Source organism: Mastigoproctus giganteus, chromosome 6 (assembly GCF_048544385.1).
Source record: "Mastigoproctus giganteus isolate SK-2022 chromosome 6, ASM4854438v1, whole genome shotgun sequence".
NCBI lineage: Eukaryota > Metazoa > Arthropoda > Arachnida > Uropygi > Thelyphonidae > Mastigoproctus > Mastigoproctus giganteus.
In genome coordinates this window covers 229,722,511-229,742,313 of record NC_143580.1, presented here as the reverse complement: position 1 = coordinate 229,742,313, position 19,803 = coordinate 229,722,511, and the positions used below count along the sequence as shown (strand labels likewise).

The 19,803-nt window shown below is 37.9% G+C and overlaps 1 protein-coding gene across 1 annotated transcript in view; it reads left to right on the top strand.

The window, feature by feature from the left end:
* The window catches only part of RyR (Ryanodine receptor), an 841,404-nt gene that overhangs the window by 575,883 nt on the left and 245,718 nt on the right, over positions 1 to 19,803 (top strand). The window contains exons 73-74 of the mRNA XM_090376454.1: positions 9,340 to 9,428; positions 14,576 to 14,632. Coding sequence (XP_090232580.1) covers positions 9,340 to 9,428; positions 14,576 to 14,632 — 146 coding nt within the window. The remainder of the gene's footprint in view (positions 1 to 9,339; positions 9,429 to 14,575; positions 14,633 to 19,803) is intronic.

Genomic DNA, 19,803 nt, shown 5'->3' with positions numbered 1-19,803 from the left:
TCTTTATGCTGGTAACATTATGGCATAGTTGTTTTGAGTTGCTAGTGAAGTGTTGCTAATAGATTACCTTCAGAAAGGTCAGACAAGGGAGACATATTACACAGACCTTGTGAGGCAAATGCATGAAAACATGAAAGACAAATGCCAATGAAAACTCTGCAGAGGAATCTTTTTCCACCAGAACAATGCACCTACTCAGAAGTCTGTCATTGCCATGGTTGCACTGCACGAATGCAGCTTTGAAATTTGACCCTGACCAGATCTATCATCATCATTACTCTCACCCATTTCTTAATTTAAAGAAATACCTGGCTAGGATCCATTTTTCCACCAACAGTGACATCAGTGCTGCAGTGGATGCATTCTTGGAGGAGCAAAAAAACTTTCTTTGCAACTATAATCAACACATTGCAGTAGTGATGGCAAAAGTGGTGTATTGACTCCAAAGAGAACTATGTTCAGAAGTAACATGTTACCAGACTCCTCAAATAAACCCTTCATACTTATGTAACTTCACTTTCTCTTTCTCTCTCTCTCTCTCTTCTCTCTCTCTCTCTCTCTCTCTCTCTCTCTCTCTCTCTCTCTCTCTCTCTCTCTCTCTCTCTCTCTCTCTCTCTCTCTCTCTCTCAATCATTTCATCTTAATTCCTCCTTTCCAGAATTGTTGCTCATCTCATTCTCTAAATCAAGAAGGCTATTTTGGTGAGATGTTCTGGAATAGTAAACATGGTTTCTTAGTAATAATGCAATATAAATCCAATAATTTTGAATGTCACTATTAAAAGTTAAAACCATCTGCATTTCTATTTATATCATTGGTTACTGAATTTTATCACTAAAAATAGAAGTACAGCCACTCCCTGGCTTACATAATACTTGACTTATGGAAATTCAACTTTATGTAAGTTTTTGCCAGCCAGTGCAAACTTAAAAAAATCATTTAAACGTATTTTTCATCCTGTAGGAATAAATGTATCTATCATGAAAATATCGTAATGTGAACCCAATAACACATTGTTTTTTTTGATCAAACAACAACTAGGTAATTCATTCCAAGACCTCAGAAGTTGAAATTTTCACTATATAACTAAGCTTTCTATTTATTTATCTATTCTATTTATCTCTCTACATTTTTATAATGAAAATTGCACTACACTTTCATCATTATCATATGTTCCATTTTAAGAATCAATTTTGAATGCCTTTGTGATATTTTTCTAAAATACATTTTTGGTGGTCACGACCGTAAAACAATAAAAACAATTTGCATTTTCCGGTTTTTTATTGGACTTTTCTGTTAGTGCAATCTATTATAAATGGATAGTAAACTCGATCCTATTGCATTTGCAATAATACTGATAACTGGAATTGTGTGGGTTTTTACTTTATGATATTATGATGAAATGAGTTCACCTTCATTGAAATCTTCAATCATATAAAAAACAAATAAATTTTCAGAATCTTCTCCTCATTTCTGTTTACTTATTACAATGGTGAAGCGACCAACAGAAAGTGCAAATGCTGGCAGTGCTAGGAAATGAAACAAAATTGATTTAGAAATGAAGATGATTAATTAAGAATTACGAAGCAGGACAAAGTTTGTCATCAATTGCACAGAATTAGGTCTCGCTGCTTCAGCAGTGAATACTATTTTAAGGGACAGTGCGCGTATAAAAGAACATGTTAAAGGATCAACAGTGATCACTAAACAGTGTTTAGGTGCTATATCGAAGATGGAAAAGCTATTAATAATATGGATGGAAAATTGGATTCAGAAGCAAGTGCCCCTGAGTTCAATGGCCATTCAAGCAAAAAGCAAGAAGTATTTATGAAGATATTAAGGATAAGTACAGCAAGAACCCCAAGCCAAGTTCGTGGCAAGCAACGAGTGGTTTAATAGGTTCAAGCATCATGCTGGTTTCCAAAGCATTAAAGTATGTGGTGAAATCGCCAGTACTGATTCTGCAGCTGCAGAGAAATTTTGTGATGTGGTGAAAAATCCTCTTCTAAATCTTCACAGACCTCAACTTCTCCAGCGGCGTGCTTATCAGCTGGAGAGTTAATTCTGGCAACTATGCTAGAAAGGTAAAACTTGCTGACGTTACGCCTGTCTCCTCTCTCTTTTTGTAATTTTATCATTTTGAAATTTTTGTAATTTTTCCTGCGTATGAGATAAAAAAATTGATTAAATAATTCTATTTACATGTTCTTCAAACATTTTTATTTTGCTTCAATCAAGTTCAATCCAATTTACTTCAATCAAATTTGTGAGTGCTGCATAAGCATTTAGGAAAATTCCGACTTATGTAGAGTTCTGCAGAACGCAGCCCTTACATAAGTTGGGCAGTGGCTGTATAGGTTGAATTCAATATTCAGCAGTAACTAGCATAGAAAAAAAGTGGCAAAGGTAAGAAAGTCAACACGAGAACCATGGCAAACTACTGGAAACTTACCGGACAAACTGGTTTGCCACTACCACAGTTTCTTCCTGCATTCTTGGTAAACAGATGGTGAATATTATCGGTAGTGCAGTAGAAGTCGAACAATATATGATTGACACATAGGCATGACAGATGATCTACTGATTGGTGTGTGAACACAACAGACGATCATAGCATTAAGTAATTCAGTGATGTTATGATACATATATATATATATATATATATATATATATATAAAGAATCTTTCTTTCTTTTCCTATTATTTCCTAACTTAACCTTTAAGGTTATGTTAGAAAAGAAAAATAAGGAAACCTTTCCCTATTATTTCCTAACCTAATGTTTGAAGTCGGGTTAGGAAATATAACAAAAAATAAAGAAACCTTTTCCTAACCTAACCTTAAAGGTTATATCAGGAAAAGGTTTCATGCGCAGGATTGGGTTAAACCTTTAGAATTAGGTTTCCTAATTCTAAAGGTTTAATCAGTAATATGGTTTTTTTAATAGTGAAAACACTCATGAACTCCAATAATCTGCTTTTGATAATGAGAAAAAATGGCCAAGGTAAAGAAAGCCAACACGAGAATGACAAGAAACGTCGGATAACTTACACGGAAAATTAGTTTCCCGATACGGCACTCTAGCGCTGCTCACTCAGTAAATAGATGGTAGGTGTTATTGGTCTGGAGCAAAGTCGAAAACGATATATTGATTGACAGGTAGGCATGGCAAATGATGTGCAGATTGGTGCGCAAACACACGATAACATCGGGTTAGTATCATTTTAGTAGCACTCAGAAGCACTAACGGTAACTTGCCCTAATGAATGCTTTCCATAATGGTGAAAAATTAGCATTAGCATTAGCATTAGTAGAGGCATATGATGCAAGAAAGCAAGCTTATTCAGCATCAGCCAAAAAAAAAAAAAAAAAAAAACCCCTCTCCCATTTCACCCCTCCGTTCGTTCGAAATACCTGTCCAGTTGAGCTTTAAATTTGTTTAGGCTATCAACTTCAACAACAAGTGATGGAAGTCGGTTCCACCAACCAACCACCCGCTGGCCAAAGGCAAATTTCCGCACATCTATCCGACATATCCGTCCTTCCTCAATTTGAATTTATGCCCTCTGAGGTGATTATTCTGAGAAAGATGCAGAATCCCATTGGCATTGAGCATGCTCAAACCATTCAAAGCCTAATACACCTCTATCAGATCACCTCGCCGGTGCCTAGTCTCCAGACTCTGTAATTTGCAAAATTTAAGCCTTTCTTCGTAAGAGCAACCCTTTGTTCCATTTACTAATCTTGTTGCCCTTCTCTGTACCCGTTCCAGCAGCTCTACATCCTTCTTGAAATGAGGCCTCCAGACCTGTATACAGTACTCAAGATGTGGCCTAACCATTGCCTTATACAAGGGAATAATCACCTCCTTATCCCTGCTAGAAAAATTCCTGTATATCATTGACAAGACACCATGAGCTACTCTTGCAGCTCGTCTGCACTGCTCAGAGAACTTCATATCTGCCTGCACAATTACCCCCAGGTCCTTTTCATTCTCCACCACTGTCAGTGTAGTACCGCAGAGTTGATACATTGCTCTGGGGTTACTGTTTCCCATATGTAGTACTTTACATTTGTCAATGTTAAACTTCATTTGCCACCTCTCAGCCCATCTGTTCAACCTTTCCAGATCCTGTTGCAGCAGCATAGCGTCAGTAGTGTCCTTAACGACCCTGCCAACCTTTGTATCATCTGCAAACTTAGACATTAAACTTGATATCCCATCATCAATATCATTCATAAACACCGAAAACAACAATGGACCCAACACTGAACCTTGAGGAACTCCACTAATAACATTAGTCCATGTTGAGCAGTGTCCATTGATTACCACTCTGTGTCTTCTGCCACTCAACCATCCCCTTATCCATAGCAGCAATTTGCCTCCAATGCCACACTGCTCCAATTTGTGCAGCAGTCTTCCATGTGCAACAGTATCAAAAGCCTTTCTAAGATCCAAATATATAATATCAAAGTTATTCCCTGCATCCAGTTCTTTTGTGACTACATCATAGTATCCAATCAAATTGGTCAGGCAAGACCTGCCCTTAACAAAACCATGCTGCGTCTGAGCTATAACTGAATTCTTGTCTAGATGATCCTGCAGTGCTTCTTTAACCAGTGCCTCCATTAATTTACCTGGAACAGAAGTTAAACTAACAGGTCTATAATTACTTGTGTCAGCCTTTGATCCTCCTTTGTGAATTGGGGTTACATTTGCACATCTCCAGTCTATGGGTACCTCCCCTGAGTCCAAAGAAGCTCTCATAATTATGGCTAGGGGTTTGCATACTTCCTTTGCTGCCTCCTTTAATATAACTGGATAGATCCCATCCACCCCAGGTGCCTTTTTTATGTTTATCCTCAACAATCTCTCCTCCACTTTCCTCTCAGTTATTACAAAATCATCCAGCTCACTGCCAATGTTTACTTTACCTACATCATTCTCCTTCCTGAATAACTCCTCATGCGTGACTGTAGATGCAAAATACTCGTTTAGATTGTTAGCCACCTGAGCAGGATCCTCAACTGTTGAACCATCAATATCCAGTGGACCGATCTGATTCATCCCTTTCCTTCTCGAGTTCAAGTATGTAAAGAACTCTTTTCTGTTTTTCTTTGCATCCTTTGCCAAGGATTTTTCGTAGTCTGCCTTTGCCTGCCTAATCTCCTTTGTGACTTGGTTACAGACCAACTTATATCTATCATAGGCTTCCATGTCACCCATTAATTTGTATGTATCCCATGCATTTTTCTTCTCTGCCACATGTCTCATTAGTTCATCTGACAACCATTTAGGCCTAAACCTTGAACAATATTTCTTAGTTGGTATGTAAAGCCTGGTAGCCTCCAAGATTAGTTCCTTGAATGCTTCCCATTTTGAGTTTGCTGTTGGTAACATCATCAGTTGGTCCCACTGTATAGAATTTAAATACTGTCTCAGACCATCGTAGTCGCCTTTACGAAAACAAAAACCCTTCCCTTTACCTCTGATGGTAGTTACCTCCTTGAGTAAATCCCACTTCAACACACTGTGATCACTGCCACCTAGTGGTTCATTTATCTGCAGGTTCTTAATGCATGAAGAATCACTACTGATAATCAGATCAAGAGTATTGCTCCCTCTTGTTGCCTCACGAACATGCTGATGTAGAAAACAATCATCCAATAAATCCACAAAAGCCTTGCTAGTGTGCGAGTGACCAATCCACAAATTCCAGTCAATATCTGGGAAATTAAAATCCCCCATTATAAGACTCTCTGATTTACTGGCCCACTCTATTTCCCTGTACAATATATTATTATACTCATCAGAGTCATTAGGCCTATAGCACACTCCTACTCTCAATTTTGATTTCTCTATGCTTATGTCACACCAAACTGACTCGACACTGCCCTGTCCATCGATGTCGACTGGCTTCACTTCCTTGGACTTTATGTGTTTCTTAATTAATAGCATAACCCCTCCTCCCCTCCTGTCCTGTCTATCCTTTCTATACACATTGTATTCCCCAAATTCCAGTTCCGCATTACTTATATCTGTGTGACACCACGTCTCTGATATCCCAACAATATCTGCCTTTGATGTTTTGAGCAATACCTCAAATTCATCAAATTTATTTACCAAACTCCTAGCATTGGTGTACACGCAGGTATACATGCACCTGTTTCTATTCTTAGCTACCCTAACACAACCCATGTGTTTACTTGTAATGCAATGACTACCAGCAGTCTCTGAAATATCCTGCATCTTGTTTTTCAGACTTCTGCTCATTTGAATAGAAGCAGTGCAAGAATCACTTCCACCTCTGCCAGTGGCTACTGTTAATCTATTAGTCCTTATATCCCCCCCAACTAGCAGTTTTCCGACCCACCTAACACTGCCTTGACAGCATCAGCAAAAATTCTTGCACCCTTTCTATTTAAGTGTATCCCATCCCTGTAGAAGCAATCTCTCCTGTTAACAAGTACAGTCCAGGCTGAAAAAAATTCTACCCCTTGAGTCTTGCACAATCCCTCCAGGGCCGAATTGATCGACAAGGCTCTCATCATATACTCCCTCCTATCATGTCTGGGCAGAATTGCAGACACTTTCAAGTTCAACCCTAATTCACGGCTTTTTTTCAACAGTGACCTGTACTTGCTAAGTAATTCTGCCGGTCTCCTACTCTTAATATCATTAGTGCCAACGTGTACAACTATATCACCTTTTGTGCCCTTAAAAGATGATATCCGCTCTACAACGTCATCATCCTTTGCCCCTGGCAGACATACCCTGGTCCTATTCCACCTATCCTTTTTACAAAGCATGTTCCCCGTTTCCCTGACAATAGAGTCACCAACAACTACTAGTTCCTGTGGGACCAGCGCATTCTGCCTAGGGGGCTGCTTCTGTGTTGCCTGATGACCACAGAAGCAGCTCTGGCGTTGATGTGGGCAGCTGAGAGCTTGATGGGCCCCTCAATTTATTTCCTTCGAGGGCATCCACCCTGTCCTTCAAGGTCTCATAAAGGCCCATAACAACGCTGAGTTGTCGCCTGATTTCCTTGCACTCCTTACATCGTGCACACACAAAGACATCCCCCTTGGCAGTATCATGTCCCGTACCCGACTGCTCCGCAAACATCAAGCAAACAGTGCATTTTAATAGACTGTGATTCAGAGGGCAACTGCCCCCCTCAGTTCTCCCCTGAACCACAGCACTCCCATTAGCTTGAGCCTTTTGCTTTGCTGCTCTGGTCAGAGTCATGATTCCAATTTAATTCAATAAAATTTAAAACAAAAATTAAATCCTTAAGTTATATCCCAAACAGTTATGTTATATATATATATATATTTTTTTTTTTTTTTTTTCGGTATCTAGTGTTCCCTTTATACAACTTCCGTGTCACGTGTACCACTATAGTTATGTATTAATTATTTGTTACGATTAAGTCGTTATATATATTTATAGAGTTAAAAATACAATTTAATTGACAATAAAGTTTATCAAGATTAATAGATTTACTGATTAATTGACAATATTATATTATGAACTTTACTACACTAAGCTTATGCTATCGTGTAAAAATGGCGGGAATTCACAAACGGTATTTCTACGGACTCGTAAGTATTGATTAGCTTCGAAATCTCGCTATCTCAATTTAAAATAAACTAAGGATCCTGACTAGGTCTATAATCTACTTATAGAAGATAATTTGATATAACAATTGGTTAATAAATCGACTAAATTTGGTTAAAAAAAAAAAAAAAAAAAAAAAAGACCTCTCGTTCAAATTGTGACACGTGGATTTGATACCGTTACCGATACTAAGTAATATCTACAGAATCTCTGTCTAAGTTAAACTTTAAACTAAGTATCGTAACTAGGAATATAAAGCTACTCTAGAAAAAAGTTAATATGACAATTTAAACTAATAAAGCAGAAAATAAATCAGGAAAAACTTCTCTGTTTGAAGAGCTTTAAGGAGCAACGTCTGCACAGGCTAAACTCGCACCCAAAATGGTCAGGTTACCTCCACTTGAATCCCATGGAAGCTTAAACCCCTCCCAAAGTGGAGGGGGTAACCTAACCTTTTTTCTTTAGAATCATGTGGACGAGTGCATAAATTGTTTATAAACAAAATATTATTTTTTTATTACTGTACTTTTATTTTTAAAGACACTCGTGCGGATACACACGTATCATAATGTCAATCAACACCTCAACAGCTATTCACTATATATATATATATATATATAGAATCTTTCTTTCTTTTCTTATATTATTTCCTAACCTACCATTTAAGGTCAGGTTACAAAAAATAAAGAAATCTTTACCTTTTTTCATAACAAAACATAAATCAACACTATAGTAAAAACACTCGTGAACTCCAAAAATCTGCTTTTAATAATAAGAAAAAAACATAATGAAGAACATAAAAATGAACAGAATGAAACTTTTATTAATTTAGTTTTCATCGAAAAATCAACCGGCATTTTATTTTCTTTACAAATTTCTTCTATCTTTAAAAGATTCATCGCTACTATTACCTGTTTACTGTTCATTACAAAACTATTATGCAGCATTCTTTACTCATAAATGTACATTATAATGCCAACCAATGACTACACAGTAGCTTGTCGTCACGCCTACCTGTCAATCAATATATCCTTCTCGATTTCGGCTCCGGACCGATAACACCGTCTGTTCACCAAATGAGCAGCGCTAGAGTGTGGTGTCAGGAAACTAATTTTCCGCATAAGTTATCCGATGTTTCTCATCATTGTTGTGTTGGCTTTCTTTACCTTAGCCGAAAAAACTAATCATTACATTGTCTGTAACATCTAAGTGTCAATCAGTATATCTCAACTTCTTCTGCAGCTACCGATAACACACACCATCTGTTTACTGAGAATGTATGGAGAAACTGCGATAGCAGCAAACCAGTTTGTACAGTAAGTTTCCCATAGTTTGCAGTGGTTCTCATATTGGCTTTCTTTGCCTTAGCCAGGAAAGTTTTTACAAACATTTATGGGCTAAGAAAATCCATCTCAAGAAACATACATGACTCATGGACCTACAATTGAATTGTTCTGACCCAAACTGTGAAAATATCTGTCCCTCAGTATTGGCATAACATATGCCAATATGGATAGACATTTATATTTTTTTTCAAAATATTGAATTAGAGTTTTATAATAATACAAAACAAAATTAGTTGATGATGGTAGTTAACATAACCTATCCAATTAGAAAAGAATGTAAGAAGTCTTAGACATAAGTTAAATTTCATTTAAGTGTATTTGATTTGATTTGCTTACCCTAAGAAATAACCCATTTTTATGGTATTACCCACACAGATTTCCAAAATTACCTGAGGACCCAAGCTGGTAACACCACCACTGTTAATGTGGTTATTAGTACAGTTGATTACTTGCTACGTTTACAGGTATGTATTAGTTGACCATAGAGAACCATAAAAATATAACTGCAAGTTATACTTTTAAAGCCAATATCAAATATTTAGTATTAATACAGTGGAACCTTGATTATTCATGCCTTGAGCAACTGTGCATTTGATTATCTTTTCTTAGATGGTTTTGTTTTGACAGCATCATTATTTATATTTTATTTTTTCTTAGAAGCTGGACAGGCAAATGTCAACTTGCCTTAAAAGAGAAAACAATAGTACTGTATTTATAAAAATAAATATATCATGGTACCACAATGCATAAACTTCTCACTAATTCTTGTGCAGTTATTTTCATTGACACAGTGGTGAAGCATCAGACTGTTATTTTTATCTCTGTGGATCATTTTGTTATAAAATTAGCATTTGCATTAGTTGAGGCATATGAGGCGAGAATGCCAGCTTATACAGCATCAGCCAAAAAAAAAAAAAAAAAACCCTTCCTATTTCACTCATCTGGTCACTCCAAATGTTTGTCTAGTTCAGCCTTAAATTTATTTAAGCTATCAACTTCCACAATAACAGATGGAAGTCTGTTCCAGCAATCAACTGCCCATTGGCTAAAGGCAAACTTCTGCATATCTATTCTACAACTGTCTTTCCTCAATTTGAATCTATGCCCCCTCAGGTTCTTAGTCTGAGGAAGTAGAAGTATCCCATCAGCATTGAGCCTGCACAAATCATTCAAGGCCTTATACATCTCAATCAGATCACCTTGCTCACAGCTGCCTAGTCTCCAGATGCTGCAACTTGCAGAACTTAAACCTTTCTATCTTGTTGCCCTTCTCTGTACTCGTTCTAGCAATTCCATCCTTCCTAAAATGAGGCCTCCAGATCTGTATCCAGTACTCAAGGTATGGCCTGACCATTGCCTTATACAAAGGGATAATCACCTCCTTGTCTCTGCTAGCAAAATTCCTATAAATATCATTGAAAAAACGTCATGACCTCCTATGGCAGCAGTCTGCACTGCCAGAGCAGATTCTCTGCTCTGGCAGTGCAGACTGCTCAGAACTTCACATCTGACTACACAATTACCCCCAGGTTTTTTTCATTCTCAACCTCCTTGAGTGTAGTACCATAGAGTTGGTACATTACTCTCAGGTTACTGCTGCCTATGTGCAGTACTTTGCATTTATCAATGTTAAACTTCAGTTGCCACTTCTTGGCCCATCTGCCTAACTTTTCTAGATTCTGTTGTAGTAGCATACTGTGTTTATGTCATTAACAACCCTACCAACCTTTGTATCATCTGAAAACTTATACATTAAGTCTGATATACCTTCATTGATAAATACACAGAACAACAATGGGGCCCAACACTGAATCCCGGGGAATTCCACTAATAACGTTAGTCCACGTAGAGCAGTGTACATTTATTACCACTCTCTGCAGTCTCCCACTTAACCATCCCTTTATCCATTGCAGTAACTTGCCCTCAATGCCATAACGCTCCAATTTGTATAGCAGTATCAAAAACTCTCCTGAAATCTAAGTATATAATATCAAAATTATTTTTAGCATCCAGTTCCTTTGTGACCATATTGTAGTATCCAATCAAATTGGTCAGACAAGACTTCCCCTTAACAAACCCATGCTGTGTCTGAACTATTGCTGCTGTCTTGTCTAGGTGATCCTGTAAATATCTCTTTAACCAGTGACTCCATTATTTTCCCTGGAACAGAAGTTAAACTAACCTCTATAGTCTATAATTATTTGTGCCACTCTTTGAACCCCATTTGTGAATTGGGAATACATTTGCACACCTCCAGTTCATGGGGACCTCCCCTGACTAAGGATGCTCTCATAATTATGGCTAAGGGTTTGCTTACTTCCCTTGCTGCCTCCTTCATTATAATTGGATAGATTCCATCTGCCACAGGTGCCTTTTTTATGTTTAACTTCAACAATTTCTCCTCCACTTTCTCTCAGTTATCACAAAATCACTTAGCTCCCTGTTATAATTAGTAACCTTCTGGCATTCCCCCTCCTTGAATAACTCCTCATGTGTGAACGTAGATGCAAAATACTCATTCAGTTTATCATCTACTTGAGCAGGATCATCAATAGTCGAACCATCTATGTTAAGTGGACCAATCTGATTCATCCCCTTCCTTCTAGAGTTTACGTAAGTAAAGAACTCTTTGCGTCCTTTGCCAAATTTTTCTTGTAATCTACCTTCACCTGCCTAACCTCCTTTGTGACATGATTACAGACTAGCTTATATCTGTCATAAGCTTCTGTGTCACCTGATAATTTGAGAAGAAAAATGCATGGGATATGCATCCCATGCATTTTTCTTCTCTGCCAAGAGCCTCATTAATTCATCCAACATCCATTTAGGCCTGAACCTTGAACAGTATTTCTTAGTTGGTATGAAAAGCTTAGTAGCATTCAAAGATTAATTCTTTGAATGCTTCCCATTTAGAAATCACCTTTGGTAACATCATCAGTTGACTCTATAGAATTTAAAAACTCTGTGAGACCACTGTAGTCACCTTTATGTAAACAAAAACCCTTGATCGTAGTTACATCTTTAAGTAAATCCCACATCAATACAATGTGATCACTGTCACCTATTGGTTCCTTTTTCCAAAAATTCCTAATGCATGCATCATCACTGCTGATAATCAGATCAAGGGTATTACTCCCTCTGCTTGCCCCTTGAATATGTTGCTGTAGAAAACAATCCTCCAATAAATCCACAAAAGTCTTGCTAGCATGTGAGTGACCAACCCACAAATTCCAGTCAATATCTGGAAAGTTAAAATCCCCCATTACAAGACATTCTGATTTACTGGCCCACTCTCTTTTTCTGCACAACTGTTCATTGTACCCATTAGTGTCATTAGGCCTCTAACATACACTTTCTCTCATTTTCCCTTTCCCAGTGTTTATGTCACACCAAACAGACTCAATATTGCACTGACCACCCATGTCAATTGGATGCACTTCCTTAGATCTTATGCATTTCTTAACTAACAGCATAACCCCTCCTCCCTTTCTATCCTGTCTGTCCTTTCGGTACACATTGTACACCCCAAATTCCAATTCTGCACTGCTTATATCTGTGTGGCACCATGTCTCTGATATCCCAACAATACCTGCCTTTGATGCTTTGATGCTTTATCACTTCAAATTCATCAATTTTATTTACTATACATATAGCATTAGTGTATATGCACTTGTTCTTACTCTTAGTTACCCTAACATAGCCCATCTATTTACTTGTTCCAATGACTCCCTGCAGCTCTTGAAATCCCCAGCAACTTGCTCTGTAGGCTGCTGCTCATTACAATACAAGCAGTGCAAGAATCACTTTTGCTTCTGCCTGTGGCTACTGTTAATCTTTTAGTCTGTGAATCACCCCAAATTAGCAGTTTTCTCTCCCACCTAACACTGCCTCGATAACATCAGCAAATATTCTACACCCTTTCTATTTAAATGTATCCCACCCCTGTAGAAGCAGTCTCTCCTGTTAGCAAGCATAGACCACGCTGAAAAAAATTCTACCCTGCGAGCCTTGCACAATCTCTCCTGGGCCAAATTGATTGACAAGGCTCTCATCATATACTCCCTCCTATCGTGTCTGGGCAGAATTGCAGACATTTTCAAATTTCACCCTAACTTGCGACTTTTTTTTTCAGCATTGACCTATACTTGTTAAGTAAATCTGCAGATCTCTTACTCTTAAGGTCATTAGTGACAATGTGTACAACAATATCACCTTTTGTGCCCTTAAAAGATGATATCTGCTCTACAACATCACCACCTTTTCCCCCTAGCAGACATACTCTGGTCCCGATCTGTAATCTGTAAAATGATCTGTAATGTAGTGTCATTTTATTTTTACAACAAATTAGAACTTATGTATACACGAAAACAGTTTAAACAGAAAAAAACAAAAGGTAATATCAGATTACTTCCCATAAGTTAATTTTATCTTATGTTCTTGTTTTAAAAAATGTAAAATGAAATTACATACATATAGAGAAATTTATCCTTATACAGATTTGTATGTACATACAATTTGTGCATTTCTTGTGAATAAATTCCTTAATTTTTTTGCAATTTATTTATATATATCTGTATTGTGTAAAAAATTTTGAATTTAAAATCAAATTTGTACACATTATCTGCATTTACTTTTGATCATGGAAAGATTTTCTGTTCTCACTGACAACTCAGCACTGAGTACTCTCTGCCAAGGCTTGGGATTATGTTCATCTTAAAGACAAAGGCCATTAACCATTAACTAAATGCCATTAAAAATGTAGAGACAAATGCCATTAAAAGATATTAGCCAAGGTTACTAATATCTTTTTAATTCTATAACATCACCTGAATGAGAGGATTCGCCATTCATTTAAAAACCCGAGACACTGCCAGGGCAGCTTTTCAAAGCTAAGCATTCTGCCTTCTCATCAGCTGGCATGTGTAAATGTTTGCAAAACTATGAATGTATTAGCAAATGTTTGCCAGATTGTGCGTGTATCAGCAAATGTATGCCAAACTGTGAATAATGTATTTTGTTGTAACTGAACAGCCAAGCAATTTATGAAAGTAAAATTTCCATTTTAAATCATAACTGTTATGTTCATCTTTAGCCACTAGAATTGAGCCACGTTTGCACTCCACAGTATAAGCTGAAGTGCTGTGCAAGGTGAACACAACCCAATTCTATGGGTTAAAAGCAAACATAACAGTTAACAAAAAAGCAGAATGTATAAGAGTATTCTTTTTATATAGTATTGCGAGGCCAGTAATTACCCCATTTCCCTCCTCCCTTCACCCATTGATACATCACCCACAAAATGTTCTGATCCCTAAGACAAGACTATCTGGAGTCATATTAATAAAAAAGATGTTTTGTGTTATATCTTTCTTAAAATAGGAGGGGAGTTCTATTTCAGCCAACTTTGCGTTTTAAAAAAAAAAATTGTAAAATTCCATTTTTAATGATTAATTATTCATTTAAAAGCATTTTTAATCATAGGAATCTGTCATGGACTTCTTAAAATAGGAGGGGAGTACTATTTCAGCCAACTTTGTGTTTTAAAAAAAAAAAATTGTAAAATTCCATTTTTAATGATTAATTATTCATTTAAAAGCATTTTTAATCATAGGAATCTGTCATGGACTTCTACTGGCATTATTCAAGCAAGGAAGTTATCGATCAGCCAGTAAGTTATTTTCTGTTTTTGCCCATTATGTAATCCTTATATACTTTATTCTTGTATCCTTTTAAAAATATTCAGGTAGCAAATAATTTAGTCACTATAATCAGGTGAACAAGAATTCAGAATGCAAGAAAGATCATGACAAAAATATACCAGTTAAGATTATCCATTCACTTATTATAATTATTGTCTGTGATATTCTACTCTTCAAAACAATTTCCATCACACTGAACGTAAGCAGGGGTTGAGGTGGGGCACCCACACCACATGGAGGAATGCCTCCCCGCTGTGTTACCAGGCAATACTAGGTGGTAGATGACTCTCATCAACCGGTGAAATACCACCACTTTGCTTATTGGAGGCTTGAAGTGGTGGAACCCATGTTTAGTCTCTAGAGCTAAGTTCTGGTCAACCCTTCCCTATCTCTTCCATCATGCAGTATGATTGATGACTTTTGAGGTTATGATGAACGTCGTGGCGAGATCCAATATTCCTTACATTTCGAGGGTACAGCTCTAAAACGGTGTTCGCAGGCCGGCCGCTAGTTAGTACACCGGACCGAACCTATTGGTAACTCTCTAAGAGGCTTCCGGATCAGCTAGTGTATAATCTTGCTACCTCTACTCTGCCAGATAGTGACTGGAGGGAGTCCGAGTAGTGCGTATGCGGGGAGCATTGTCGAGGCCACATTATGTCAAGGATCTGGGAATATTCTTACCATGTGTACGCCATATCCAAAAATTTCATTACTTCATATAGCATGACCCACCCACTTTTTCTTACTATTGAATACACCATGAACTGTCAAACTAATAGAGCAAGCTTATCTGCGAAAAGATCTAAACCTCCCAAGCACTTCCTAATTCATTTCAGAAATATACATGGTCTCAATTCTAATCTCAACGATGTCCATTTCCACTTGTAGTCTGCCAAACCCCATGTACTTTTTCTGACAGAATCTCAGTTATCGGTTGATTCAACTACTGCTCATCTCAGATGCCCAAATTATTCGTTGTACGATTCCTTTCGCCTCAAATGTGGTACATGTGCATATGTCCGTTCTGATATTCCCTGTCAGAGACTTGGCAATTTGGAATCTCCTCTCTTTGATCTTCTCTGGCTTAAAATCTCTCTACCTCATTGTGTCAAATTCATCTGTTGTCTCTACCGTTCTCCCAACTCCACTAATCACTTGGAGCTCTTTGACTTCCTCTCTTTGCAACTTGACTTTCTCCAGTCCAACTTTCCTAACAGTGAGGTAATTTTCCTTGGTGATTTTAATGTTCACAACTGCAGCTGGCTTCCGTTTTCTAGTCACACTGACCCAACAGGTCGAGATGCTGAGCTTTTGCAATTACTACTGACCTAGCACAGATTGTTCATTTACCTACAAGAATACCAGACAATCCTAATTATACAGCCAATACACTTGATCTTTTTCTCACAGACAACCCTTCTAAGTACACGGTCGAAGTGAGAGGTCCTTTAGGCACTTCAGATCACAACTTGGTGATTGTCTCTTCTCCAATGGAACCTTTATCTCATGGCTATTCCCAACATCGTGTTGTTTGGCATTACAAGAATGCAAAATGGGATGACCTGCGAGACTTCTTTTCTTCTTTTCCATGGTTGGATTACTGTTTCAAAACTTCTGATGTCAATGTTTGCTCAGATCGTGTCAGTGAAATTATTCTTGCAGTAATGGAATCCTTTATCCCACACTCCACTTTAAAATCTCGTCCTTTATCTAAACCTTGGTTTTCCAATAAATGTGCTAAGGCTGTTCAAGAGAAGAATGTTGCATATCGTAATTGGCTTGTTTCTAATTCTTCAGTTTCATTTTCTGCCTACACCAAAGCTCGCAACAATTGTAAAGCAGTTATTAATCAGTCCAAACTAGAGTTTGAACAGACTAAGAGTAGAAAACTTGCTTCTTGTCCTAATGGTAGCCGAACATTCTGGTCTCTTGCCAAAGCTATTGGCCGCAACTTTTGCCCATCTCTGCTCACACCTCTGTCCAAACCAGATGGTTCTGTTGTCACTTCAGCCAAGGATAAAGCTGACCTGCTAGCATCCCATTTTTCTTCCAGCTCATGTATTAATGATCTTGGTAAAACACCTCCCAACACGTTCCATTCAATGCCTCTATGGTCTTCCGTCAAAAGGATATCAGAAGGGTTTTGATGAATCTTGATGCTAAGAAAGCCCCAGGTCCTGATGGTATATCTCCACTTGTTCTCAAAACCTGTGCTCCTGAACTTACTCCTATTCTTTGCTGCCTTTTTTCACTTTCTTATTCCAAAGGTATTTTTCCTTCTGCCTGGAAATTTGCTCATATCCAGCCAGTTCCTAAAAAGGGTGACAAATCCCTCCCATCCAATTATCGTCCCATTGCAATTACTTCTATTCTTTCTAAAATAATGGAGAAATCAATTAACCGCCAATTCTTAAACTACCTAGAAACCTTCCATCTGATCAATGATCGCCAGTATGGATTCCGTCAGTGTCGATCCCCTGGTGATATTCTGGCTTATGTTACCCATTTATGGACTAATTCAATGGAAAGGTTTGGTGAAACACAAGTAGTTGCTCTTGACATCTCAAAGGCTTTTGATCGTGTTCAGCATAAAGGTCTTCTAAACAAGCTTCCATCCTATGGTTTGCCAACTGTTTTTAGTAATTGGTTATCCAGTTTTCTCTCTGATCGCTCACTGAGGGTGATGGTAGATGGCTCTCTGTCTTCTAACTTCTCCACTAATGCCGGTGTCCCCCAAGGTTCAGTTCTTTCCCCCACTCTTTTCCTCTTGTATATTAATGACCTTCTTCCATTGACTGGAAATCCTATCCATAGTTTTGCCGATGATAGCACATTACATTCCACTTTCCATTTTGAGAAACCTTGTCCTGCTCAATCAGCTTCAACTTCTCAAAAATCTGCTACTAATTCCTTAAATGCCGATCTTCAAGTAATTCTCCAGTGGGGCAAAGACAACTTAGTTGATTTCAACCCTTCTAAAACTCAGTCTTGTCTTATATCTCGCAAAAAGGATTCTTCTGCTCCTATGTTTATCTTTAGTGACACTCCGATTTCTAGGCAAAATGATATATCTCTTTTTGGGATTACCTTGACTTCTAATCTCTCTTGGCACAAGCACAAGCACATTACAAATATTGCTTCTTCTGCATCTAAAAAACTTGGTTTTCTGTTTCGCTCTCGGCGTTACTTTTCTTCCAAACAGCTGCTCACTCTGTATAAATCACAAATCCGCCCTGCCATGGAATATTGTTCCCACATCTGGGGTGGTGCCCCCAAAACCTCTCTCACGCTTCTTGATTCCATTCAGAAGAGGGCAGTTAGGTTAATTAATGATTCATCTCTAACAGAGTCTCTCCACTCGCTTTATCATAGACATACTGTTTCTGCTGCAGGCCTCTTCTACAGATACTTCCATGGGCACTGTTCTTCTGAATTGGCTTCTATAATTCCCGCTCTCTCTCTCTCTTTCAAAACAGTCTGAACACGTGCTGCCACCAGCCAACATCCATTTACTGTCCAACTTCAAACCCACAGAACCAACTTTTCATCTTTCTCATTTATTCATTCAACTGCTGTTTTCTGGAACAACCTTCCTTCATATGTATTTCCTGAAAATTACAATCTACAGAAGTTCAAGTCCAATGTCAACAAATATCTTCTTTCGTCTTCTCAACCTCCAACCCAAGCACAGTACTAAGTACTATAGGTTCTAATACCTCTCGTGTTTGGGGTTCACATAAAAAAAAAAAAAAAAAACTGTACATTAAGCCTGATATACCATGATCAATATCATTAATAAATACAGAAAACAACAATAGACTCAACACTGAACCCTGAGGGACTCCACTAATAACATTAGACCATGAAGAGCAGTGTTCATTGATTTCCACTCTCTGTCTTTTCCCACTTAACCATCCCTTTATCCATAGCATCAATTTGCCTCCAACGCCACACTTTTCCAATTTGTGCAGCAGTCTTCCAAGTGCAACAGTATCAAAAGCCTTTCTAAGATCCAAATATATGATATCAAAGTTTATTCCCTGCATCCAGTTCCTTTGTGATCACATCAATTCTTTAACCAGTGCCTCCATTAATTTCCCTGGAACAGAAGTTAAACTAACAGGTCTATAATTACTTGTGTTGCCCTTTGAATCCCCATTGTGAATTGCAGTCACATTTGCGCATCTCCAGTCAATGAGTCCGAGAAAACTCTCATAATTATGGCTAAGTGTTTGATTACTTCCCTCGCTGCCTCCTTTAATATAACCAAATAGATCCCATCCACGGCAGGTGCCTTTCTTATGTTTTTCTTCAACAATTTCTCCTCCACTTTGCTCTCAGTTATTACAAGATTCTCTAGCTTACTGCCAGAGATCAACTTGTATCTATCATAGGCTTCTGTGTCACGTGTTAATTTGTATGTATCCTATGCATTTTTCTTCTCTGCCATATGTCTCATTAGTTCATCTGACATCCACTTAGGCCTAAACCTTGAACAATATTTCTTAGTTGGTATGTAAAGCCTAGTAGCTTCCAAGATAAGTTCTTTGAATGCTTCCCATTTTGAATTTGCTGTTGGTAACATCATCAGTTGGTCCCACTGTATAGAATTTAAATACTGTCTCAGTCCATCGTAGTCGCCTTTACGAAAGCAATAACCCTACCCTTTACCCCTAATGGTACTTTTACCCCTAATGGTAGTTACCTCTTTGAGTAAATCCCACTTCAGCACACCGTGATCACTGCCACCTAGAAGTTCCTTTATCTGTAGATCCTTAATGCATGAAGAATCACTACTGATAATCAGATCAAGAGTATTACTCCCTCTAGTTGCCTCCTCAATGTGCTGCTGTAGAAAAACAATCATCCAGTAAATCCACAAAAGCCTTGCTAGTGTGTGAGTGACCAACCCACAAATTGCAGTCAATATTTGGGAAATTAATATCCTCAATTATAAGACACTGATTTAATGCCCCACCCTATTTCTCTGTACAGTTGTTTATTATACTCATCTGTTCAAGTGTGTTATTAGGCCTATAACACACTCCTACTCTCAATTTTGCTTTCCCAGTGCTTATGTTTGTTATTTGGTTTTTAAGAGCATTAGCAACTAAGGCCATATTGCTCCGAGATATGC